This window comes from Aptenodytes patagonicus, chromosome 9 (genome assembly GCF_965638725.1).
Source record: "Aptenodytes patagonicus chromosome 9, bAptPat1.pri.cur, whole genome shotgun sequence".
NCBI lineage: Eukaryota > Metazoa > Chordata > Aves > Sphenisciformes > Spheniscidae > Aptenodytes > Aptenodytes patagonicus.
The window spans coordinates 2,651,638-2,677,113 of NC_134957.1; the positions used below are offsets into that span (position 1 = coordinate 2,651,638).

General features: G+C 41.3%; 1 protein-coding gene across 3 annotated transcripts; it reads left to right on the forward strand.

Moving 5' to 3' along the window:
• The first annotated feature begins 516 nt into the window (after positions 1 to 516).
• Positions 517 to 22,237, forward strand: HPRT1 (hypoxanthine phosphoribosyltransferase 1). Of its 3 annotated transcripts, XM_076346921.1 has the most exons (10): positions 518 to 623; positions 1,111 to 1,203; positions 2,723 to 2,829; positions 4,326 to 4,509; positions 10,038 to 10,103; positions 11,088 to 11,105; positions 13,452 to 13,534; positions 15,856 to 15,902; positions 18,141 to 18,217; positions 18,850 to 22,237. In XM_076346921.1, the coding sequence occupies exons 1-10, from the start codon at positions 597 to 599 to the stop codon at positions 18,895 to 18,897; spliced, it is 750 nt and encodes a 249-aa protein (XP_076203036.1). In that variant the 5' UTR covers positions 518 to 596; the 3' UTR covers positions 18,898 to 22,237. The 3 variants fall into 3 exon arrangements, with proteins under 3 accessions (XP_076203035.1, XP_076203036.1, XP_076203034.1); XM_076346919.1 differs by lacking the exon at positions 1,111 to 1,203 and having other exon boundaries at positions 521 to 623; XM_076346920.1 differs by lacking the exons at positions 1,111 to 1,203; positions 18,141 to 18,217 and having other exon boundaries at positions 517 to 623.
• Positions 22,238 to 25,476: the final 3,239 nt, after the last annotated feature.

The following is a 25,476-nucleotide window of genomic DNA, read 5'->3' on the forward strand; positions in this document are numbered from 1 at the left end:
GAGTATCCCCTGTCCTCGGTTTCGGAATGACAGCAATTACACACCCCGTTCCCTCCTGGGGATAGGAGTGCTCTTCCCAGGGAGACATGAGGAGACAGGGGACATCCCCACATCGTGTTGGGGAGGGGAAGATCAACTCTGAAGACCCAGGGGTGGGGATGGGGGACAGACCTGCACCCCTACTGGGATGGGGACAGCCCTAGCGAGGGAAGGGCACCCGCGATGGCATGGGGACGGCCCCGGCCAGGAGATGGGACCCGCGCCGGGCGGGAACCGCCCCGTACCTCCGGGGCAGCGGTGCCGCCGGGGCTGAGGGCGGCTCTCCGCGCCTCCGGGGAGGCGGCTGCCGCCGGGGCCGCCCCATCCCCGTCCATCTCCCCGTCCCCAGCTCCCGCGCCGCGCCGGGACCGGTGCAGGCCGCTGGCCTCCGGAGAGGGCGGCGGCGCCGCGGCCATGTTGAGGGCGGGGAGCGCGGAGAGCGCGGAGGCGGCGCCGGGGCCGCTGCGGGGCGCGGCGCCTCCTCGCTCCTCGCCGCCCGCCGCCACCGCTGCTCCTCCTCGCCGCCCGCAGCCGCCGCCGGCGGGCCGCCCCGCTCCATGGCGACCCCCAGCCCTTGCATCGTGGTGAGTGCGGCCCCGGCGCCGCCGTGGCCTCCCCCCGCGGGGAAGCCTGCCCGCTGCCGTCGCCGCCGCGCCGGGCCGGGGTCTGCCGGGCGCCTGAAGGGGGTATCTCCCGCCTTGCCGCCGCCGGCTGAGGGAAGGGGGGGGGGTCCCGCCTGCCCCAGAAATCTGGTGATCTGTGAGGGAGCGGGGCTGGGAGCCGGGGGGGGGGATGTCCCTCAGCGGCGGGAGCCGCCGGCCCGCGGAGTCACCTTGAGGGGAGCCCCGGCCTCCCGGTGCCGGGCCCGGGGCTCCCTCCCCCGCCCCCCGGCCGAGGCGCCTTCCCTTCCCCCGAGCGGTGCCGGGGCCGCTGTGCTCCCTCCCGCCGCCGGCCAGCGCGGGGGTGGGTTCGCGGTCACGGGTGGCGTCTCGGGAGGATTTAAACCCGGAGGACGGCGGGGAGAGCCGGAGTTGCCGCCTCAGAAACGAAGGTGAAATAACTTCCCACCAGATACGAACCGGCGCGGCACAACTTCCTATTCCTGTTGCTTTTCGTGGCGTGCTGGGGAGGCACCGGTTTGTTAGTGAGAGCCGGGAGTGCGGTGTAAGTCGCTTAAATGTTTAAGTTAGGATGTATTTTCGGAGGAAGAGCATTCGGGGGATGTTTTTTTGCATCGTTGCCGTATCTGCTAAGGTTCTTACATACTCATTTTTATTATTTTTTTAAAGCCAGTACCGGGTGCTCATGAAATACATGTGGTGTCTTATGGCTGAGAGCTGTGCCGGCCGCAAGGTTGCGGACTGTAAATCCCTGCAGTTAATAAAAAAACTGATAGAATCTGTAAGAAGGGCCCGTTCCCTACCAAATGCAGAAAGGAAGGTTTAGTAGACGGGCTAGGTATAACGATGGGTCTGAACCACAGGAAAATACCATGTGTTTTGGGAGGGACATGTCTCATTACTTAAAATAACAGCTCACTCTGGATTGCAAGGACTCCATGCCTGAGCCAGGTGCGTGGGTAGCTCATACAAGGTCTGTTTTGGATGGGAAGGTGAAATACTCATGAAATTCCCCATGTGAAATGCTCATTAGGGATTACGCAACAAAAAACCCTGTAAACAGTTGGCCAGGTAAGTGCTTCCTTGGGCACCGAAATAAGATTGTGTCCTGCAAGGGCAGCGGTAGCCAAAATGGATACTTAAAATGCTTGCCCTGGTGAACTGTCAGTAATAAGCTTCGGTTTTTACTCTGATATTCTTAACTTCATTTTACACGTAATAGTGTTCAGCTGCATAAATAGAGTGAAGTAATTAAAAAACACATTGTCATTTTCAAGTTGCAGCAGGGTTAAGGTTCAGGGAAGGCTATTCTTGATGCTGTTGAGACAGTATGCCCTGAACCTCAGCAGTGTTTCGTATAATTGTATACATATGCTAATTCCTTGTCCTAATTAATATTCACTTGCTAATATTGCAGGCTGTTTCATACAGGGAATTTGCCCGTGCGGAACAGGTTGCTGAAGTAGGGCTTTCATTTCAGATTCTGAAAGATCTTGAACCTCCACGGTTTGCAGACAGTGGTCTGAGAAGGCTTGCTTCACAGCAGCATAACTTGTCATGCTCATGTAGCTGTTTTGTCCTGAAAACTGGCTTGTGTGTTTTGTTGTGATTTGGTGCTGTGGAGATTTGGAAGATGTCCGTGTCAAAACCTCTGCTTGCTTAATTGCAAATGCAGGTTTTGTGTTACACTAGGAAAATCAAAGGTGTTAAAAAGCTCCTTGACTATTTTTTTAATGGAATAAAGAGATTCATTGAGGTGTAGTAGCTTCATTCTCCCGCTCTCCGATGTAGGAGAATGTTGTTAGGATTTAATTTCTTCCTCACATTGTATTGCACAATAGCTCATGTAGTATTTCAAGCAACTCTTATGAACTGTAGGTTCTGTTAGATTACACTTTACGCTGTGTTCAGTGTGGCTAATGCTTTTATAGAGAGGGAAAGTGAGGTGATACTGATGAGTGTAATGGGTTTGATAGCTTACTGAATAAAGCAAAGGACTTGTAGTTTCTCACCACAGACTTTCTATAAGGCTTTGTAGAAATCTCACCTTATTTCCTTTTCAGATTGGCGATGATGAACAAGGTTACGACCTGGACTTGTTCTGCATACCTAAACATTATGCAGATGATTTGGAAAAAGTCTATATTCCTCATGGGCTCATCATGGACAGGTTTGTTTGACTTCAGACAGTACACTGCTCCAGCTGATTCCATGATGCTGGAATAAACAATCTTCCCGTGATAGTTTTGCTGCCTGGTGACTGTCTAAATGGATTACATTTAATTAGAGACTAAGAAGTACAAGTACTAATTAACTCTTTCTTGTTTGGCTTCCAAGAGTTTGTGCATTTGCAGTTATGCTATTGTTTGGAAATTTGTCATAATTCTCAAGCGAGATTTTGTGGTACGTAGCAATCTACAACTTTCTTTCTAGTGTTTCTTTGATGTTTTACCTTCTTAAAACCTAATTAGAAGACGTTATTTGTTGTGCCAGTTCAGTCTGAAAACAATTACAGTCTCTTGAATTTCCTTAGGATGTTAATAAAAGTAAATTATTCATCACATCATCTTAGACTTTCTCATGTTCGTATGGTAGATAAGTAATATCCAGCTTTCTCCTACCTTCTGGGAAAGACATTAGCCTCTGCAAATATGAATCTGTCACTTGTGTGGTTGCTGAAATCTGTGATGTGCTGTGGAAGTTTTATCTCGTGTGATCAGAAGTGGGTGCATAAGCCTACAAGGCATTTTTGTTTTACTTTGTGTTTGATAGTTGCTAATTCCCTTTAAGAGAATGAACAACAAATTCAGTGAAGCAGTTGTTGGAGAGACAGAACCATTTAAGAGTGGTGCTGGGTGGATCTTCCTGGAGATCTTGTGAATAGGAATGCATCTAGATTTTTGCGTGGTCCTGTTTGATTAGATATAATAAACATTCCTATAATTTTTTTTAAAATATTGTAAAAACTGCACTGGAAGTTCATATAGAGGAAAAAATTGGACAAAGTACATGTCATTAAGTAATTGACGTAAAGTTTATAATGGTAGACTTTCTCTGAGAAACGTGCTGTCAGCTGGCACACAATAAATACATACCATGCTTTCTAAAATAAATTACAAGATAAATTTAGAAAGAATGATTGCAGAAGAACGGTGCAGTGTTCTCTTGCTCTGCTTCGTTGGTATTGTATTTTGCAGTTAGGACAAATTTCTGGCATTCTAGCTTGGCAAATAAACAAAAACTCTTTAGTTTACAATTTGAGAATTTTCTTGCTCCTCAGTTAGTGAGGGCTACTGCCTGTTTGTTGTGTTAGCTTACGTTGCCCCTTGCATGGAAGCTGAACCTATCTTTGGAAGGAGAAAACACACCTTCATGTCGCACATCTGACAGGGAAACAGCTTCAGGGTGTTCAGATTTGCTTTGGCTGAGTGTGACGTATGAAAACAAAGGTGTTTGACGGTGCTGCTGTTAGATTAACCTTGAAAAGCAAAACTTTGTTGACCAATAACATGTAAAAGTGACTGAAGCAGTAGGCAAATATTTCCGAGCAAAATGTGTTTCCAAGTTTGATGCATGTATTTGCTACTGTTAGCAGTATAAAATGCTGCTCTATAGTAAGCAAATGAAATGTGTTATGACAGCTAACTCTTTCTTGGTTTTGTATAGGACGGAGAGACTGGCACGAGAAATTATGAAGGGCATGGGAGGACACCACATTGTAGCACTCTGTGTACTCAAGGGTGGCTATAAATTTTTTGCTGATTTATTAGACTACATCAAAGCACTGAACAGAAACAGTGACAAATCAATCCCCATGACTGTCGACTTCATTAGGTTGAAGAGTTATTGTGTAAGTATCTCTGCAGTACTGTGCAATTTTTATATAATTTTGACTAACTTCAAATTATTAACAGAGGTGGTTTGATATTGTTACTGCCAGAATATGCTAATATTAAACAAATAATTAAGGGAATTAAGAGTCACAAGCTAATTTACTCTTTCTCTACCTTATTATACAATCTGTTTTCTTTTAGACCATGATATCTCCGCAGCCCAGTAAAATCCTTATGCAGAGCAGAGAGACCCTTTCCATGTCCTTTACTTGTTAAACAATTTCCTCTCTGCCCACTACCCCATCTCTAAAGCTGTGGCTGTAGAATAATACAGAGGATTCCTCTGCAACTATGGTTACAAAAATTTAATTCTAGGAATTTTTATGTGGCTTAGACATCATTCATTGGACAGGAAGACTTGAAAGCTGCAAAAATGGTTATACCCGAGTTCCGTATCTCATCTTTTGTTTGGCTCAACCAAACAATGAACAAAATTAATTGTATTTGGCCTTGAGGAAATACTAGATTCATAAACCTAGATTTATGATTAGTGGCAACTGAATATGGCACTACCTTTTCAAGACTAAGCATAGGTTGCCTTGGGTTTACATTTTTGGAAAATAATTTATTTTCATTCTGAACACAAGGATTTAACTTTATAGGGAAATTGAACATTCTGTAACATGAGGTAATGTGTAAGTTTTGTAGAAGGAAGAACAAGGTTATGTTGTGCAGGTCAAAGGAAGCAGCAGATGGCTGTTAGTAAGTCAGGAAGCACACAGTACTAACATACTAGTCTCGTGTTTTCAGGATGGTATTTGTGATTTGTTCCATAAGACCATCTGTAGCATGGAAAGAATTACATTTTTTGGTTTCAGTTTAGAGTGTTGGAATAAACTGTTTTGTAAGGTTATGCTGTTAGTTCTGTCTCAGCAACTTTGTGTTCAAGTCAGCAGTATAGGCTACTTGTTGCAGTTGCAGACGAGTGCCTATTCCAGTAGAAAAAAACAGAGGTTACTAAGTTGGAAACTCAACCTCATCCTTCATTTCATTAAACTGTGAAACCAGAGATGGAATTATTTGCAGACTTAGTTTGGACTGTCGAAGAACTTCATAAATTCATGATTGCTGTTGAGCGATCTGTTAATGTTTCACGGCGAAGCCCAGAACCGCGTGGGGCTTTGGTCAAGTCCGTTTGCAGGACGAGCAGCCCTGGCTGCCTGAGGCATACACACAGCTGGCTGTCCAGGGGTTACCTGGAAACCACGTTCACATTTGCTGAACACGAGGCAGTAATTTAGCTATGCTCTCTATCGAGAAGGCAAGGCTGGGCAGAAAGGTTAGTGCCAGACTTTAGTTGTATCTCACAAGGCACTCTCTGTGCTTGTGCACCGTATTTAAATTAGCGGGCGAGAGCTGTTTGACACCCTTCCTTTGTGCTCCCCCCAAAAGATTCAGGCTCCTGCCGCCAGTCCGCTTAACCACTAAGCCACCACATGCCCATATATTCTGCCTGCAAAAGGCACAACAGAAAGCTGAAGGTCTCTATTACAGGATAGTATGTTAAAGAACAGGAAATGATGATTCCCACCTTTTTTTTTGGTGAGGAAATTGTGTATCTTCTGCTTTCTTCAAGGAACACTTCCAATAAGTTACTTGGCTTGTTTAAAAAACGATATAAAGACTACACCCTTTCACTCCACTTTCTGACTAACTTGGAAAAAACTATTGGAGGAATGGTTTGAAACACCTGAACCCCCCCCCCCCCCCGTTAAAAAGCAAGGCTGCCTTATTATATGCATGTTTTCTTTGCTCATACTGGTGTGTTAGGCATGCTTTGGTTCATTTCTTTACTACAGCTGCTTTTGTTTATTATTCCCCAGAACTACAGTGCCTTGATATTAATAGGGGAGTGAGCAGCAAAGTAAGTTTAATGGAAATTAAAAGCCTGTTTTTGTAGTAAAAATGAGTAGATGAAAAGAAAAGCGGAGAAACTTAGACAGAAAGCTATCTAAGCAGAATGTTTTCCTTGAGGTGTTGGCTTCAGGGGTTTTTGTTTTGCCAGCCAATTCTATAAAAGAATGTTCTCTTGTTCTAGATGAGTCAGGAGCTCCTGTTACCTGATGCCTCCACTACAGTGGAGCATTTAATTTCTGTGGACTCTCTTAGGTGGTTATTAATATCCAGACTTATGTACTTTAGATTGCATAACTTGACAGACTGGATAAGATTGTCCTAACATGAACATGTATGTAACAGATTGACTAGGTCTTCCATCACTAATAGTGTCAGAATGCTAAATCTGCTCTGTAGTTTTTATCTGTGCTTTACTAGATGGAGGGATCTGCGTTTAGTGATGTGAAAACTGTCACAAACTGTAATGGACAGTTGAAAGTGGAGCTAGCTCTCGTCACTGTCTTTGGATGCGATTACTAGATCATGCTGCCTGCCTTTACAGACTGGATAAAAGATGTTAAAAATACCTTGGTCGCATAAACAAAGCAGCTGAACTTGTGTAATGGTTCTGAAATTGATGTAATTGAGGTTCTATTCTTGTTTCAAACTGATCATTTAATATTTACAAGCGTATGGGGGTTTTTTTGTCTTGCAATGCAAAGTTCATACTGTTCTGCACCCAAAAATAATTCTCTAAGAATACTGATATGATCAAACTGTGATTAAACTTTGCTTGTAACTCCAGCTTTCCGAGTCCTTACAGATGAATTTTAATGATTTGGCAAGCTGTTAAGAAATGGAAAGATAGTGTTTGTGAACAGACCCAGATCTCGGTATTCTTGACAAACAGTTTATTTTGTTTGTGCTACAAGAAGAATGGCTTTTCACCAGTCTCCCGCATTTAAACTTGGAAATGAGCAAGCATTGCTTATGTAGTCATGAAGGGCAGCCAAAAGACAATGGATGTGTTGCACTGTTGCTTGGGAAAATAGGGATTTTCAGTGAAGTACATGGTAAACTCTGGTTAGGCTGGTCATGGCAGTATTCTGAAAGATCTCTGTTAACAAAGCCTTACAGCAAATACTGTAAGGAACTTAAAATGCCTTTTTAAAAGGTGATCTTGGAGTCACTTGAGTCAGGAGTTACGATTTTGTAAAGCGTTGTTGTTTTCCAGCAGTGACAATGGGGAGGCAGTGAAAACAGATCTAAACAGTAAAATTCTTATGTGTTAAACCACAAAGCATTAAAGTCTTACCCGTACTGAAATCAGAAATAATGCTCCTGAAGATAATTAAAACATTGCTTAATTATTAAACAAAGTTCTTTCCAATGGAAATCTGGTTACAACCAGTGTCGGAAACTCATTAACTGTTTTTTATCCTTTAATTGCTCAGGAATTCAGTACCTGCATAGGAATGCAGGTTTACATGCCAATGAAGATTTAGGTTTTGCATTGAAAAGTGTAGCAATTTGTATGGTTTTTGGTGGGAAGGAGCAGGAAAGTTTCTGTAGGTTAGATTATGATGATCAGCAGAGAAAAAACACTTCAATATGCATTTGTAGGTTTACAGTAACCTACAGTTTTGTGGTGGTCTTGTTTGAGTATAGTGTGTTGCTTTGTAGCCAAACAGATAATCTGGAACCTGATCTTATGCATATACTGAGGAGTACGAGTCTGTCACCCATGCACGTAATTTCAATGGAACAAATACCTGTAACGTCTTTCTCCGTTGTTGTTTTGTAAGGAATGATGGTTTTTTACATCCTTCCATGGAAGGAGGATGAAATTCCTATTAGTGTAGAAATAGATAAGAGAGAATCCTGTAACATAAACAAGGAAAAGCTTAAAGAAGCTGTCATTTAAGATAATTTTAAGATAGGGTGAACACAGGAAATGTCCTTTAGCTTTATGAATACAGTGCTTAACTGAATCACTTTTTTTGTGGTTGATCTAACCACTATCTCAGGCATTCAGTAGCAGTGTGTATATCTACTGGGTCAAACAGCAATCATTTTGGACATCTTTGGTTTTGGACTTTTTCAACACAGTGACATTGATGCTGTTCGGTTTAGTTATTGTTTGCACTGTTACAGAAGCACTGAAACAGTTGACTATTTATCAGAAATGAATGTTCCTTATAGTAATGAAACATGGCACTTCAGTGCAATTTGAGTGGTATAACTCAAACTAATGTTTTCTTTAAAACACAAACCATGGGGTAAGACTGAAAAGATACTTTTTCTAAGAATTTACTTTTTTTTTTTTAAAATGTGTCATAGGAATCTTAAAAGGAAAGTATGTTAGTCTTATCATCTGGTTTTACATACCTAGAGCTGTCAGTGCTTTTTATCCCAGATCGTTGACATCACTGTCCAAAGGATTTGAATAAGTTTTCTCTTTACTGTCATCCCAGCATTACTTATTGTGTACTTGGTGTGTGCCTCTCTTAAATCATTTGTTTCCCCTTTTTTGTGATAACAGTTTTAGTTTTTGCGTACGATTCATATAGCACGAATATCTGTCTTCGTGGGGCTGTAAAAACAGGAAGCTGTACGTGGCTGTCTCTCTGTTCCCTTGTGGTCCCCTCTCTATTGCATCTGTCATTTCTGGGTTTTGGGAAGGAACTGCTCTTTTGCTGCATGTCTGCGTAGTTGTGCAGCACGCTTGGGCTTCAAGGTGCAGCAGCAAAATGCTACCATTTTTCTAAAAGGAAGATACGTGGTAAGGAGCTACAAGAATAAAGATTGATAAGCGATACTAACCTTTGACTGAAATGATTAAATTGTAGGATAATGTCATCATTTGTAAGTAGTACAATAATAAGCATATCTTATCCTATATGAACTGTGAGATGCTGTCAAGGTTTAGAGTCAGTTGAATGACTTTAAATAAACTGCAAAGGTCTTTGAAGCGCTCCTAGCAGCTGGTTTTAACTTTCCTATGTAACAGTTCATTTACGTTTGTATCAAAGTTTAGTTTTACTGAAGCAAACTGCTGGGTTGCAGTGATGGTGTACCTGTGTTGCTGTACAATTACTATAAGAAGTAATTTGATCGTTACTAATATTTGTTGTAAACTAGGCAAACATAAGCTTTTCTGGCTATTCTTGTAGCTTATATTTCTAAATATTAATCTGTGCCGTGTTTGCTGGCTATTCTTGTTGTTGTTATGATTGCTTATTCTTATCCAAAGAGTAAGGCTTTCTAAAGCATTAAAGTTTAAAATGTAAATTACCAGCTATATAGCAGCATGCAGCTTGGAAATTGAAGCACTTTTTGTCTTATTTCCGTATTTGTAGGGAATGCATAGCAAATCATATCTTTTTAGATACATATGTATATATAATGGTCACAGATGAGAGATGGTGCCTGTGTTTATGCAGATCTCTTGTCAAACAATCTTTAATCTGAAATACCATCTTTGAATTTGATCACTTCTAATTTCTTAGTTAATAGAGAGACGGTGTTGGTGCTGTTTCTGAAAGCATTAACATTCACTGGTTATGTACTTTGCAGTTTTGGTATTTACTGGAAGAAAAATTACTTTAATTCTGGTAATGCTAATGCTCACCCTCCTCTTTCTTATTAGAATGATCAGTCAACTGGAGATATAAAAGTCATTGGTGGGGATGACCTCTCAACCTTAACTGGAAAGGTATGGCTCTTTGTATGTTTAAAAACAAACAAAACTACTAAAGAACCCACATACCTGCATGGTTTTAGTGTGTGAAGATTATAGAGTTTAAAAAAAATGAAATGAAAGAGTTTCACTTAAATATTCGCCACTGTATACTAGGAGAGTGGATAAGCCCCACCAAAGCCATCAGTTTAGTCTGAACTTAACAAAAAAGACCCTATTCACCGTCTTCAGTATCAGTAAGTTTTAGGAGATTTGTTTTTCTGCAGTGCCTGAGAAGAATAATCTTGTGTGGGTGGTTGTCTACAAACTACCTTTAAAAGAGAGGGGCATTGTTTATTTGCTGTGTTGGCGTTCCACTGAAGTAGTGATGGGAATTCATACTGTCAAGATGTGTAACGTGCAGCCCAGGTTAGGGGCTGGGGTTCCCGTTACAGGTAGTGAAGAGAGAAGGAAATGGGAGAATGTAAATTGGGAATCTGCTTTTCTCCAGTGACTCTGTGGTGATCGTTGAGCCAGATGTCTGGGGTTAAATCATCAGTGCCTCCTGCTCTGTCAGAACACATTATTTTCCTCTTCTCCTTACACATATGTGATCTTTCAGGCATGTATGTCACAGTTCAACATAAAGGATGTAGGTATGACAGAATTGTACGTGTCTCTGCAGTATGACACTCTTTGCATGACAAGAATATGAATTGTGTAGACTCTGTTGTGATCTCTTTTGCATATATCTAGAATTCTCGAAGTCTAAATTATTTAAAGATCAATTTGTACTCAGCATGAGACGTTGAGGAGAATCTTATTGCCTGCTAATTGTTATTAGAGCATCAGAAATGTTAACTACATAGAATTTGTTGTTACATGTGTAAACATACATAAATGGTGGTACAAATATTTAACTGCAATGAAAATGAGTAAGTTACAGAGATTAATATATGTAAGAAATGGCATATTCTCTAGATAGTAATTGATTTTTTTTTTTCTTTTTCTTCCTGCCAGAATGTTCTGATTGTAGAAGTAAGTATTATGTTTCGCTTTGAAGTTCTAATGTGTGACTGGTAAAAGTGTTCTTATAGAAGTTGTTCTTAAGCCAGAAAACCTACAGTTTCTGGTTTCAAGGCTTCCAGCTTCTGATTCCAGGCCTGACTTTTGCAAGCGGGCTCTGAATTTGAAATTATCTGTGTTTTGAATTCTCAAATTGCATTCAACTGCCAAATTTAACAAGGAAAATATCCATGTAAAATTGTTTGCATTTACTGTCAGTTTTCTGAGATTCTGTCAATTCTAAAATGTCTTCCTTTTTTTTTTTATTTTATTTTATTTTTAAATTTTAAAAAGTAGCCTGAACAAGGTGATATTAGGCATATTATTATTCTGGGTTTATAACAGCAAGCTAGGAAATTAAACTGCAGGGGTAGAAAGAAGTTCCTGGTAGGAATATCCTTAAATATGTGAAAAACAGATCTAAGCCCAATGTCCCTGTGTATAATTTGTTTAGAGAATATTGGCATAGAGAACGCTAATTCCTAATTAGCATTTTGCAATTGCTAAATTCCCATTCCTCTGTCTTGTCATGGTTCTTTGGATGATATCAGGTAGAGTACACCTCAGTTGGATTTCCTAGTAGGTACTGTTGCTTAATTCTTGCTCTCATACCTCTTTCTTGATGGACAGTGTTGCTTATGTTCAGTAAGTATTGCTTTGAGGAAGGATGTTCTTGCGTAAGATTGCCAATTTTGGGATAGGGAAGCAGCAGCAGTAGACAGGAAAGATGGACGTGCAATCTAATAATGTCTTAAGGCTCCAAATAATGGAAATGGCTTGTTTGTAAGCAAAGAAACAGCTATGGCAACTAATTCAGCAGCCGAAGGGAAGGATGTTTCCTCTCATAAAATGTGTTTATGTATGGTTTTTTGGTTTTTTTTTTTTTTTTTAATTTGAGAAGGTTATATTATTCCACAGGAAGCACATTCAGTTCCAAAACTCCTACCAAAATAGTATGTATACAGCAGTCATCTGTGTGACCAGTGGTGTCCTTTGAAGTATATTTTGCTTCAGATAGGCAGATGCATTTAATTATGTATCTGCTCCATTTCAGATGAATGTATGTCTTTAAAGTCCCAGACAGCTAACTAGGTTAGTTTCTCATTTGTTCAGTGAATCATCTATCCAGTGACTTGTCTTATACACTGTCAAATATGAACCCTTTTACTGATCACCGTTTTAATTGTCGAACAATAAAAATGCACATTTATTGTAGGTTTAATATCTTGTATACCAGAGCACTAGGCTTTTCTATGGAGCATTCCTTTAATATGCAAAAAAATCTGAACAAAATGGAGGCTCACCTCCAATAAACAGATAAACACACAGTACAAAATCAGTAGTAGGTTCTATTTTTATTTTAGAATATGGAAGCAGCTACTTCTGTTTATTCGCCAACTTTTATTTTTATCTATATATCTGTATGTCTTTAACTTTTCTTGAGTTTATAACCATGATTAAAAGCTTTAAGTATTAAAGACTGCATTGCTGACGGGTGCTCTGTTGAGTTTTTTGTTTGATTTTTATTTTAATTGGGAGTCATGGGAAAATAAGCTGAAACCAGGACATTGCTGCTTCTGTGTTATCTACCTCCTTCACTTCAAATAGACTTGATTTCAGGCCAGGGTAAGAACCGTCCCTCTAAAGATCATGTGATTATTTCAGTCAAAATGAGAAGTCCAGTTCTGATGCTTCAGTTGTAAGCCATATATTCTTTTTTTTCTGCTTATACGTGCAGTGTATGCAATTAAAATGGTGTGTCAAAGTTCATTTTAGTGTGTTTGAATGTAGACTTTAGAACTGCACCCAGATAGTCCCAGTGCAATTTCTTTAGCTATTTCTTGGATCTGTAATGTAAATTACACTCCTTTTTCTTTAATTGCAATAATGGGTTGTTCTGCCTATTTTCCCTTCTTAATTTTCTTTCTGTTGTAGACATCTGTCTCTGTAACTGAGCTCAACGCCAAGACTAATGTTACTCTTACCATATTCGAATTAAACATTGTTTGTCTAATAGCTGCAAGGAGCACAAGCCATAAAATGTCCAAAAGGAGCCAAGAAGGTTATAGTTTAGTCACTGCTTTCAAAGTCATAGATACCCACAGCAGTTAAGAGCTATAGTTAATGTGTGTGTGATCACTTTACTGAGCATAGGTGTGTAAGCACAACAATGGTGTTACATGTCACCTGTATTTGATTATGAACAGTATTTTGGCATATTTTCATGCTGTTGCAGATGAGCAATTTCTGTGGTAGAAACTTGAAAATGCTATTCTGACACGTTTAATGTTCTTTCTTACTTGAGATTTTTATTTTCAGGATATAATTGATACTGGTAAAACAATGAAAACGTTGCTGTCTCTACTTAAACAGTACAATCCAAAGATGGTGAAAGTAGCCAGGTAAATTTTTAATGATGATTATTTGTGCAGTATTTCACCTTAAGAAGGACACACGGGGTGGGGGGGGAAGGTATAGAGTACATTTCCATGGAAGACAAATGGGAGGGAACGTTTCTGCAGGAGTCATATATGATGTGATCTGTTGGAGTTTAGTATTTGTTTAAACTCCAAAAGCACACTTGCTTGTTATGAGAACATGCGTTCGTTAAGGCTGGTGGAAACACTGTTCTTTCCAACCTTATTGCTGGAAGAATTTCAGTGCTTCAGAAGGGGATAGCTTGTGCGTGCCTGGTACATGTCTTGCCTTATCATATTATGGTAAGGTTTGTGGGTTTTACCACTGAAGTCCAAGTTAGGTTTAGAAGTATGTGGAAGAATTTAAACCTTTTGGGCTTAAAAAAACACCCTCTCAAGTTGGTAGAGGTATTTTCAACACAAATTTCGTTCATAAATGTAGACTTTTACTAGAGATGGGGATAAAAAAAAAAATCAGTGGTTGTACTACTAGTGGTAGTATCTATCCAAACGTGTTTGTTTCTGCTTTCGTTATCTGCAATTTCAGTATACTGCAGTGGTGTACCTGTGCAATGGAGACTTCTTTTAGTTTACCTTCTTTAATTGTAGAATTAAATTAGTTTGCACACTAACATAATTGTTTGTGTAGTGTGCATAGTGCAGCTGAGCTTTAGAGGTCATTCTGTGAGAGTCACCCAGCCATATGCTCTTCCAGGCTTTTCTACTTAGTTACATCTTTAATCAATTAGTTTCAAAACATTTTATAATTAAATAACTTACAACTAACAAGAAATGTTGAGGATAATATTCTATTATTAACCAATATCAATATTCTTCCTACTTCTTTTTCAAATTGCATCTTTTATGCTGCTATGCTGTGGTTGTGTATTTTACAATAAAAGCATAATGATTGCTGGGGATTAGAGATAAAGCAGAGCTGTGTGTAATATCTAATCAGTTGTGTTGCCATAGCAATGTCAAAGCAGTTGTTAGATGTACGAGAACAGCTCTTCTTGCTGATAATCTGGAGGTGACCTGCTGAAGGTGAGGTTGTTGAGGATTTCTCCCTGGCCAGATTAAGTGTGCCAAATTTTAAATATTTGTCAGTGAATAGTGCCCTAACACTGCAGTGTACATCATGAATATAACGTAGTATGAGCAAGGTCCAGTTTCCTGTAGTTTAAAGCTGTTGCAGTAATTTGGGTCTGCCAAAGACCTGAGCAGGTAAACATGATCATGCTAGATACTCTTAAGTGTAATGTTCTTAGTTACTTCACTTGCCTCTCTTCTTAATTTTCTTTCTCTCTGACAATTAAGCAGTTGTTGCAGGGAGATGTGAATTAATGCTAATACGATTTTGGGGCTTCTTTGATGAAATCCTACACCAATTCTCAAAAATTAGGCCTCACAACTAGAAGTTCCAGTAACTGTCTAAAATTGAAACTGTGACTCTGACAAATGAAGCCCTGCCCTCACGGGTGATCCAGGAGGGAAGGAGTTCTGTGCTTAATGCACAGAGTTATGCTGACCTCTGTCTTTACGTTCAGCCATCGACCACCTTTTCTTTTCCTCCCAAAGTCTCTGTGTGGCAAAGACAGACAAATGTCAGGCCTGTGGGATTGTCTTCTAAGAGGTAGAAGTGCTCAACTGAATAATGAGTGAATCAAACTAGCAAGGCATTTCTCTCTACTACAATACCCACAACTCTATATCTCCATGCTTTTTACACCTCTGACTGTTAATTCTGGAAAAGTGGAGCTGGTTTGTATCACCTGATCATCAGAACCAATTACACTTTCTTTATGGGTGTAATTAGTACTGCCAATGAAAAACAGTCGAGGACATGCTGTGCAACCGCAATTGAGGTTGCATTTAAGCAGCTGAACTTTTGCTTCATAATACTAATGCTTTTGAAAAGAGCTCAGTTGGTCTGGCCAGATCCAAGTTGTCACCTCTTCACCTATAAGCTAAATTGTGCCTGAAGTTCCTAACAGACATAAAACCCCACTAAGTCACTTTTTGCAATGAAAATCCATCCAGATCAGTATCTCCTAGCCTCTTGCTTGCAGACCTGTTAGTTATCCTTTAGGCTGTGAACCATTCATTATTCTAGGAAGTTTTGATTTTGTCATTATGATCAGCTGCACCTGCAAATAAAATAATAGTTTAACATATGTGTAGTTATGCTTTCAGTTATGCACATTTAGGCCAAATTCAGCTTGTCTGTCATCAAAACAGTCTCATAGATTTGTACCTGTACCCAGTGCTTTTCCATGTTTCAGTTTTACATTGGTTTTATTTGACAGTTTGTTGGTAAAAAGAACTCCTCGAAGTGTGGGATATCGGCCAGACTGTAAGTGACTTTTTGACAACTGTTTTTAATTTTTAAAAGTATGTCACTGTATTGTGTACCCTTTGGTCAAAGTCCAAGGATGTTCCAAATAAGCTTTCACTAATGATTCTTGATAGATTTTGCTCTTATTTAGGGAATTTAAATATTTGGAATGTATTTTGGCAGAGTTAATCTGGATTTGGTCTGATCCTTTTTTTCTTAACTTTTTGTAACATTTTACTATATGAAAAGCAAACTGATATTTTGGTCCAGGTTACACCCTTTTCCTATGCAAATTCTCCCAGCTTGCATGTAGTCAAATGCTTTGGTCAGCAGAATCTGCTGGATTCACCTTTGACACTTTTGGGAGTGATTCGGGTGAACCTAGCCACCTCATGCCATTTGGAAGTCCCCAGGAATGTGGGAGGACCACACGGGGTAGCAGGTCTGATAAAAGTTTACAGTGATAAGATGCCTAAGTTGGCACAAACCCAGTTATGTCTAGACATCTGAATTATCCCTTCTTGTCTTCTCCTGTCTGTCCCGAGGCCAGAAAGAAAGGAATAGCATCCAGAGCAGACAGTGGTACCAGAGTGACGGCTCCTCTTGCCTTGGGAAGGGCTATGTGTTTTAACCCTGTTCCAGAGGCTAAAATCCTGTTAATCTGGACCATGTACTTTCACTATGGAAGTGGAGTAAATTTAGCAGCAGAATTGCATCCTCTGACTCCTCCTTTCCAAGGTTGTACAATATTCTGGAACTGAAATTTTTCAGTGCCTTAAAAGCCTAATTGAGGTGTTCCCCTCAGTCAAGGATGCCCCTCCTTCCTGAGATCTTATTATAGGCTTAGCTGGGTTAATGGTCTGCCTTTTGAGCATCTTGCAGCAGATGACTTGTTTTGCCATCTGTCCGCAGAGGCAACCTGTTCAGTGCAGGACACATGAGCTCTGAAAGAAGAGACAACAAGGCAGTAATGGCTGGGCCTCCATTTTATCCCTGTATTATGAGGCCAAGTAGACGCTAAACATTGCCGTAATTTTTCAAAAAATGCACACAGCCTTTCTATTGGATTATATGATTTATCTCCTTATTTTCCTTATGGACCCTCATTGTAGCCAGGGAGAGAAAAACCACCGGAGCTTTCCTGTGCTCAGGAGTCTTTCATTTTAGCATGAGGGGAGAAAGTAATTTGGAAATTTTATATTACCTTATATTTTATATAATTTTATATTTTTAGTCGTTTTATAGTGTGTGTGGACTGGTTGGACTGATAACTGCTTGACCGCCCACAAACTGTCCCGCTAGAGCTGTTTAGACAGTCTGTGGAATAGCTGATGTGCTCTTTTTAGGCAGCTTCTCTGGGAGAAGAAAAAACCAATACAACTCAACAACCCCCCCCACCTGTTTCTGAAACCTGCAAGTGACTCCATAAAGAACAGAGTGCCCTTTGCTCTTCACTATTGTCTATACCAAGGGATCAGGATCTAAGACGTGCTTTAGCAGCGCTGTCCTGCAGTCATAGCGTTTTCCTACGTATCGGGTCATGGCCTGTGAGTCGCAAGAGTGGAGTTCATCTGGGCAGTTACTCAAAGGCGAAGGATTGGTTTCTCTGCAGTAACTGTGGTTCTGACATTCACGTTATCCTCCCAGCCCTTCACAGAGAGTCTTATTGGACTTGCACACCCATAGTTTTGAAGGAGCTGATGGCTGAACCTGCCTACTCGGTATGCCTTTGGGTACCCTTCCTGCAGCCCTACCCAAGGCGCAGGTCCAGCTCCCAGAGGTGCTGCCTTTTGAGTGACACTGTGAGGCTGACTTGTGCTGTGCTCACCAGTTCCACTACTTCTGCACTGGCACGTCAAGCATGCAGGAAGTGCTAGGAAGTATCGGCTCTTTTTCTATGTATTTACAAAGTTGCAGGAATTCTTCAAGGAATTTTACATTCTGATAATAATACCCTGTCTGTAGATTTAAGTGTTTCCATTCGTTTCTTGCAGACTGCATGCTAGCACCATGCTGCTGCGTGGGAACCAATAAATACATCTATTTAATGTTGCTTTAGTTGATGAAATAAGTCAACAAAGTAAGTTAAAATTTTAAAATAGTTCAAATATTAATCTAAGGATACTTGAGTGGAAGAAATAAAGTGAGTTAGGATGCATACATATCTATAAAATTTCAGATTGTCTCTGTAAAAAGGTCTAGTGAACTCTAGGAAGTTCTTTTCTAACATACTGGGTGACTTATGGTCTCTTTCAGTTGTTGGATTTGAAGTGCCAGACAAATTTGTTGTGGGATACGCCCTAGATTACAATGAATACTTTAGAGATTTGAACGTAAGTAATTTTTCCCGTATGTTTTTGTCCATTTAAAACTAGGGAGGAGGAAGGAAGGGAAGTCTCCTTGCATCACTCTTCCTCCTCTGTAAATCATACCTCTTGTGCAAATCTGTTCCGCTGGTGATGCACCGATGAGGGCAAACCCTAGAGCAGCAGGACAGTGTTTTGGAGCTCTTACGAAACTAAAATTTATTTTGCTACATGCAGAGTGGAGGCTACGCATCTCCTGTCAACTTTGAAACTTCACACAAACTTCACGTTATTTCTTATCTTACCAGATGTCTACAACAAATAAATGCATTTGCGTAGTTATATAAGAATTGGAGAAGAGAGACCTTGGAAGTTAAAAGGGGTTCACTTTTTAATCTAAGTCATTACTTCTTCATCTGGGTCTCACCAACCTTACATCAGACACTGGGTGGGATAACTAGAGGGAGGAGAAGGAAGGCAATGTTGAGATTTTTAGATAAAGAAAGGCTTAAGTTGTTCTGCCTAGTATACAAGATTCTTTTGTATGGAAACGTGTATATCATGCTTGTGTTGTTTTCAGAATTATTGAATACATATGTAAAACACTGGTCTCTTACATTACTTTTCTAACAGGAGCTTTTTATTTTACTTTGTTTCAGCATATCTGTGTGATCAGCGAGACGGGGAAGCAGAAGTACAAAGCATGAAAGCATAGTTCAAGTGCTATGACAACAGAGCTTTGAAATGTTTTGTTTACTGAGTCCTATCTTTCACAGGCTTCAACTCTGGTACACCAACTAAAATTGTAGAGTGCCCCAGCCCCATTGTCATATGCTTACTATAATTTATTGCATGTACAATATAAGATCTCGTCTTGTTCATTTATATTTTAGAAATGTAAACAGCTAGTGCAATCCTGCACTCCTTATTTTGATTTGCACTATGACTCTACCGACTATTGCTGCCCCTGGTTGGGTTGTGCTGTTTGTGAGCTCCAGAGTCTAACTCTTGCAGTGGTAAATTGCTTAAACCTCATCAACCCAGAACTGAAATAGTTCAAGTACTGTAAATGTAAAACATTTTATGATAGGGAAGTCTATTAGTAATATTTTTTAAATCTGTAATTTAAGTTTTATATTTTAATGCACAAATGTGATTGTGATTAATGGATAGTTGCACCTTTGGGTGTTATAAAGCATGAGGAGCAGCCAGTTACAGTATCTGTAATCTCCAAGGAGCTCATTCAGACCTCCTGGAGTTGCCTTATTGCTGTAAGGGAAGTCTGGGTGAAAAATACCTTTTTGTTTGTTTGTTTGTTTTAAAGGAGATGGAATGACAAAACAGAATGTTTAGAATCTAGTTTTAGTTGAGCTGCCTGTTTCTGTTAGATTTTTTTTTTCTTTAAAAATATCCATCAGCCAGTGGAATTGCCTTTTAAATTTAAACAATTTTAATATATTTCTGAAAAAGTATTGTAATGTTTACTTTATAAGATCTACAAAACAAAGTACTTTAAATAAAGGCTGTCTCTTTAAAATAAGCCCCATAAATCTATGCCACTCATTCTGTATATTAAAGCACTTTTGAAATTTTCTTCTCAGTAATTTTTCGTAAGTGTTTCTGACAGTGAAGGCAGACTCTACATTTGTTATCTTTGTAGAGCTTTTGGTTAACATTATCATCTCTCTCGTAGACAGGATAAAGTGCTGAGGGAAGATACTGAAACACTTGCGTATTCTGTAACCAAACTGGATTTCAGAGAAAGTGGTTTAAGCACTGTCCTTTGTTCTGTTTTGGCAAAAATGAAGAGTGGAGATTATATGTTCATTAAACATATACATGTGGAAAAAAAACCCCCACGGCCATTTTGTAAGTAATCATTTGGGGTTGTTTCTTTACCACCTCTGTTCGTGTCGAGTTTAATTCTAAACATGGCAGCCCATCCCACACCTCGTCCTTGTGCCGTGCTTTTCAGTCCCCTAGCTCACACGGTTCTTGTACTTCTGTGCATGGGTTCTTCCACTGTATGCTCGGATTTAACGCTGCTCAGTGCTTAATGCATAATGAAGTTTTTGCCAGCCTGTTTTGACAGATTTTTCTGTGGTTTTGAAGTTTGGGTCATGTTTCTGTACTTTTCCAAGTACTGCGCATTGTCGTCCATCCATGGCGTGCTCAGTTACAACTCTAGTAGTTAGTAGCAAACCTAAAATATGAGTAATTTACACAGTGTAATTTAGGTCAAATGACCACAATGTGTAGGAGATCTATTTGTACATCAAAATTCGCATTAACAAATATTAGAACACTGATCGTGATTATACTATACTTTTGCGATGTTATAGTTAATGTTCCAAAGAGCTTGTTTTTCTAAATGCACTACAAAGACCGATTGTATTTCTCGATGTCCTAAATAATGTTTGTGTATATGCCTTTTCGAGAACCTGTACTGTCCCTGGGACAGCTTGTTGCAAAATATACGATGCATCTCCAAGAAGAGGAAACACAAAAGCAACATAGAAAAATATAAACCCCCTTGCGAATTACTACATCCATTCAAGTTTTCACTAGTTCTGGTTGAACTTAAGGTCTAATCTTGAAAAGTAGTGTTTCCTTCAACTTTCTTAATAGTTCCTACTTCACAGTGTGTCTTAAAATAATGGCACCTGGAGATTACACTAGAGAGGTGGCTTAAAAGTACCAATTTACACATGAAAACAATGAGAATTGATGATCTTCAGTATCTTTTAGGACTAAACCCTTAAACTGGTTTGTCCTGAAATGTTTTCTTGTCTTGGTTAAGACGGTTATTCAAATGCTGTGATTTGGGAAAGGGGGGAGAGGTTGAGTTAGTCGTAACAGGGGGTTTATGTTCCCCACCGTACCAGGGAAATTAGTGGTCTGTCGGGGGTAGGAGTTGCAACTGCATGGACGTGTGCACGTGGTACAGTCACAGAAGAGGTTTGGGAAGATACTCTTGAGCTACGCTGACCCCAGGAGCGATGCGGCAGGATCCCAGGTCTGCCTTCTAATAAACCTCGCCTCTGTCTGATGGAAAAGGTCGATATTTAAAAAAAAAAACCAACAACCCTACTCGATGTTCCCGCATTTCAAATGCTGGGGAACAGGCACTTTTTTTCTTTTGCACTTCCTTCACCTAGGATGATGTGATGCTTGTCAGATGAAGTGTATCACCCCAGAGGGAGTCCTCGTTCAAAAGCTTTTGTTACTCTCTATGAAAAGTGTTCAGAGAAAAAGTTACCCGCTCTCTTGCCCTTGCTAGAGCAGTTCTAATGTACTGCAGCCTTTTACAGCACCTGTGCGTGCACGACAGGAAGATAAATTCTCACTTGAAAAAGGTTGAAAATGCAATCGTTACTTTTTATTCAGTAATTTTGGTTAAAAGACTGGGGTTTTAGTCACACCTTTGCAAGTTAAATGCAAACTTTATGCAACCCAGACATACATTGTTAAAACATTATGAAAGCACAGAGAAAATCTTGCATTTGAACATTTATGTGGCATTTGAAATTCATTACAGTTCCACGTTTTATGAATCACAAATGTATGCTGGAAAAATAATTTTGAATATTTATGGGCTTTACTATACTGTCTCACCCTGTGACATCTGGCTTTTCTGTACATTTTGATAATTCTCGCCTGCCGCAGACCGCTGACGCTGCCTGACTCGGTACCGCAAATGTGTGGCTCTGGTTTGGAGTGTTTATTCTTCTTGCTTTAAATTCACACTGATCAGAATCTAAAGTGCTCTAGACGGAGCTGGGAGATGTGGTTAAAAGTCTTTATGTGAACTGAGCTGGCAGTTCACTTCGGGGGGGGGGGTGAATCCTCGTTTTGAAAATTGAGACAAATTAGGATCTTTAAGTTGCCTTGTAATTGTATATCCTGACGATTAAATGTTGGTGGTGTTTCATTGTCTATTATGCTCTGAAAATCCTGTCAAGCATGCACTAATCCAGCAGTGAGGATCTGACGCTACTTGCAGGGAGCTGGTTACTCACGATTCATTAAAGGACTGTTTCTGCCGTGTCTGACTGCCTTTAATTCCCGTTCAGGTTGCACCTTGCAAGATCAGATCTCGACTGTATGCAAGTACCTTTATAAGTAAATGAGACATCACAGTGGTCTGGTTTTTTTTCCCCTTTTTTTTCTTTTTTTTCGTGTATGAGGACTTGTAATTTATTTAATTTCACAAGCAGTTGTAGTTTGGTAACTATTTTGATGGGGAAATTGCTTCCTAGCTCTGTAAACGTGCCAGACACGAAGGTGAAGCAGGCAGGGCTAGGAAAGCACAAAGATTCAGCACGGCGTAAGAATTGGCAGCGAGGATTTTCACCCCTAGGGAAGCTGCGAAAGGGGCCACGCTAGCCGAGCGCCAAAGGCTGGCGCGTGGTGTGTGTCGGGGATACATTTGAATAGCTGCAAACATACTCCTGTGAACAGGCTTTCTTGCCCCGGTAAAACACCAACTGGTGAATTGAAACATCTCGGAAGGTGAAAATCCTTGACAGAACCAGGTAGGCAAGGCAGGCCTGTGGCGGTGAGTAAATCAAGGTGCAGTAGATTAACCTGTTCCGTAAGAGGCTGGTATTTATCTAACAAATGGTTACTGGTGGCTTCTTTATTCCCCCCCCCCCCCCCCCCCCCGGCTAAAACCAGAAAGGGAACCGACCGTCTTGTGTCTTCTGCATATCTCCAGGTTGCCCGTAGCAAATCGCTGTGTGTGTAAGCTACAGCTTTGGGCATGAGGTGGGGGGGGGGTTTGCCAGACAGTCTGTGCTCTCCTACAGGTAGCGATCCCCCACCCCTGCCCTTCACAAATGTAGCCAGGAAAATACCCCAATAGGTACTGTCTGTGTGTATAAATAAGGAACCGTCTATTAAACAAGGACCCATCTTTTTCCAACTCCAGTCCCAGCTCTGTTAGGTTTCTTACAGCCGGGTAGCTCGTCTGTGCCCAATTTGCAAGCCTGAAATCTCAGGAGCACTGGTGGGAATGCTTCAGGATTGCTTTTGGAAGAGACGGACAAAACTTAATTCTCCTACCGTATTTTGCTGCGTATGGCAGCAAAGTAACCCTATTTATTTCACCTGTTCCAACCCTGCCACTGAAAGCACCACGTCTCCCCAGCGATTTTGCATGGGCGAGCGTGTCAACGCCCTGTCCGTTGTGCAGAGGCCGCAGATGCTGGCGCGGAGCTGGGTTTGCTCCTTGAGCTCCAGCGTCCGCCGGGAAGGCCGCCCTCTGCCGCGATGTGCCGCTGCGAGCCCCGCCGGCGTGCAGCCTGCGAAGCAGCTGGGGCAGGGTTTGTCATAAGCACTAGGTGTTGCCTCAGCTGTCCTTCAGTTCGGAGAGGGATAAAATCCTTTTCCCTGGGAACAGGCTTTCTGGGTATTGATGAAACGCGCTGCCTTTCCTGCGCTTTCCGCTGGGTAACCTGCGGGGCCTGGGAAGCGCCGGAGCAGCGATGCTGATGCTTCACTTGCCTGTTTCCCGTCTGAGGAGCTGGGATGTGATAAAGCCAGCCCCAAGGCGGGGGGAGGAGAGTATGGGGGGGTGTGCACTTTTAAGTGTGCATTGCAGTATATCAGATCTTTTTCTCCTCAATTTCCTTTCTTGCCAGTTTTCTCTCTTCCATTCACGAAATGCAAAGTACCCAACAGCGATCAGAGAATACAAAATATGAGGTAGAAATGTCCTTTGCAGTGTGAACTCCTTACACTTGCAATTAGAAAAACCATCTTGTGCTTTCTAATAAAGAGTAACCACAAACCCCTCTCTTGTCTAGCTCCATCTCCCACACCACCTAGTCCCCTCCCTGCCGTCAGACCTTGCCTAGCAGTTGTGCACACTCAAGTAATTTCTTTTCAGTGTGAGGTGGAAACTATTTTCTCTCGCAGAGCATATGGCATGAGAACTCACTCTGGACAGTTTATAAATGAATATATGCTCTGCTTGAATCATATTTTGAGTAACCTTCAGTATTCTGTTACTTGAACAGCACACAAGAATGGGTTTATGTGAGAAATTGCTGAGAGCAACGTCATCCTTTGCTTCAGAAATGAAAAGATTTGAAAGTATATTTTTCTTCCATTTGGCGAGTTTGTTGCCAAGAACCACTGAGTCATCAGGGTGCCAGCGCCAGCGTTTGCTCTGGTCATCGCACTCTCGCTTTAGCAAACTCTTACTGGTGGAGCAGGTGAGCTGGCTTCTGCTTTGCCATGTGGCTGCTACCTGCCACGTTTAATTTAACCCAAGGAGATTTTGTCCTTCGTGCAGCTTTGCATCGGGGATACTGGCTGCTTCCCACTGAAGCCAGCTGCATAACTGGGTACACAGTTAGAGTCACCTTACTTAGCCAGAATTACCCTTACTAAGAGAGAGAGAGAGAGAGAGAGAGACATATCGAGTGTTTCTTCTCCTCCATAGTGCAAAGAGCAAGACCTGAACTTATTAACATCTAGCACTGGGAGTTGCTGTTGTGCAAGGCGCTGCACAAACATCTACAAAAGTGTCCCGGTTTTGGCTGGGATAGAGTTAATTTCCTTCCCAGTAGCTGGTACAGTGCTGTGGTTTGGATTTAGGACCAGAACAATGTTGATAACACACCGGTGTTTTAGTTGTTGCTGAGCAGTGCTTACACTAGTCAAGGACTTTTCAGCTCCCCATGCTCTACCGACTGAGCAGGCTGGAGGGGCACAAGAAGCCGGGAGGGGGCACAGCCAGGACAGCTGCCCCAAACTGGCCAGAGGGACATTCCACACCATGTGCCGTCATGCTCAGCACAGAAACTGGGGGAAAGCTGGCCGGGGGGGCTGCTGCTGGGGGACTGGCTGGGCATCGGCCGGCGGGTGGTGAGCAACTGCACTGTACATCACTTATTTTGTATATTCTTTTACCATTATTAGTATTATTTTCCTTCCTTTTCTATCCTATTAAACTGCCTTTATCTCAACCCACAAATTTTACCTTCCTTTTTTTTTTTTTTTTTTCTTCCCCCTAATTCTCTCCCCCATCCCACTTCAAGGGGGAGTGAGCGAACAGCTGTGTGGTGTTTAGCTGCCTGCTGGGTTAAACCACAACAAAAAGCCTGTCCTGGCTCGGAGCACGCTGGATGTGAGCTGAGGAAAAGCAGATGAGGTGGGTGGGCAAGTGCAAGGAAAGCAAGATAATGCTGGATACCACAATGAGCTGCCAACCTTTGCCAAAAATTCCTTTTGTATCAAAGGAGGTGAGCAGGAAAATGCTGAAGGTAGATAAGGTGGCT

Coding starts and splice junctions, on each gene's coding strand:
- HPRT1 (XM_076346921.1), top strand. CDS start 597: ATGGCGACCCCCAGCCCTTGCATCGTG. Junction 13,535..15,855: donor AAGATGGTGAAAGTAGCCAG/GTAAATTTTTAA, acceptor TTTATTTGACAG/TTTGTTGGTAAAAAGAACTC. Junction 18,218..18,849: donor AATACTTTAGAGATTTGAAC/GTAAGTAATTTT, acceptor ACTTTGTTTCAG/CATATCTGTGTGATCAGCGA.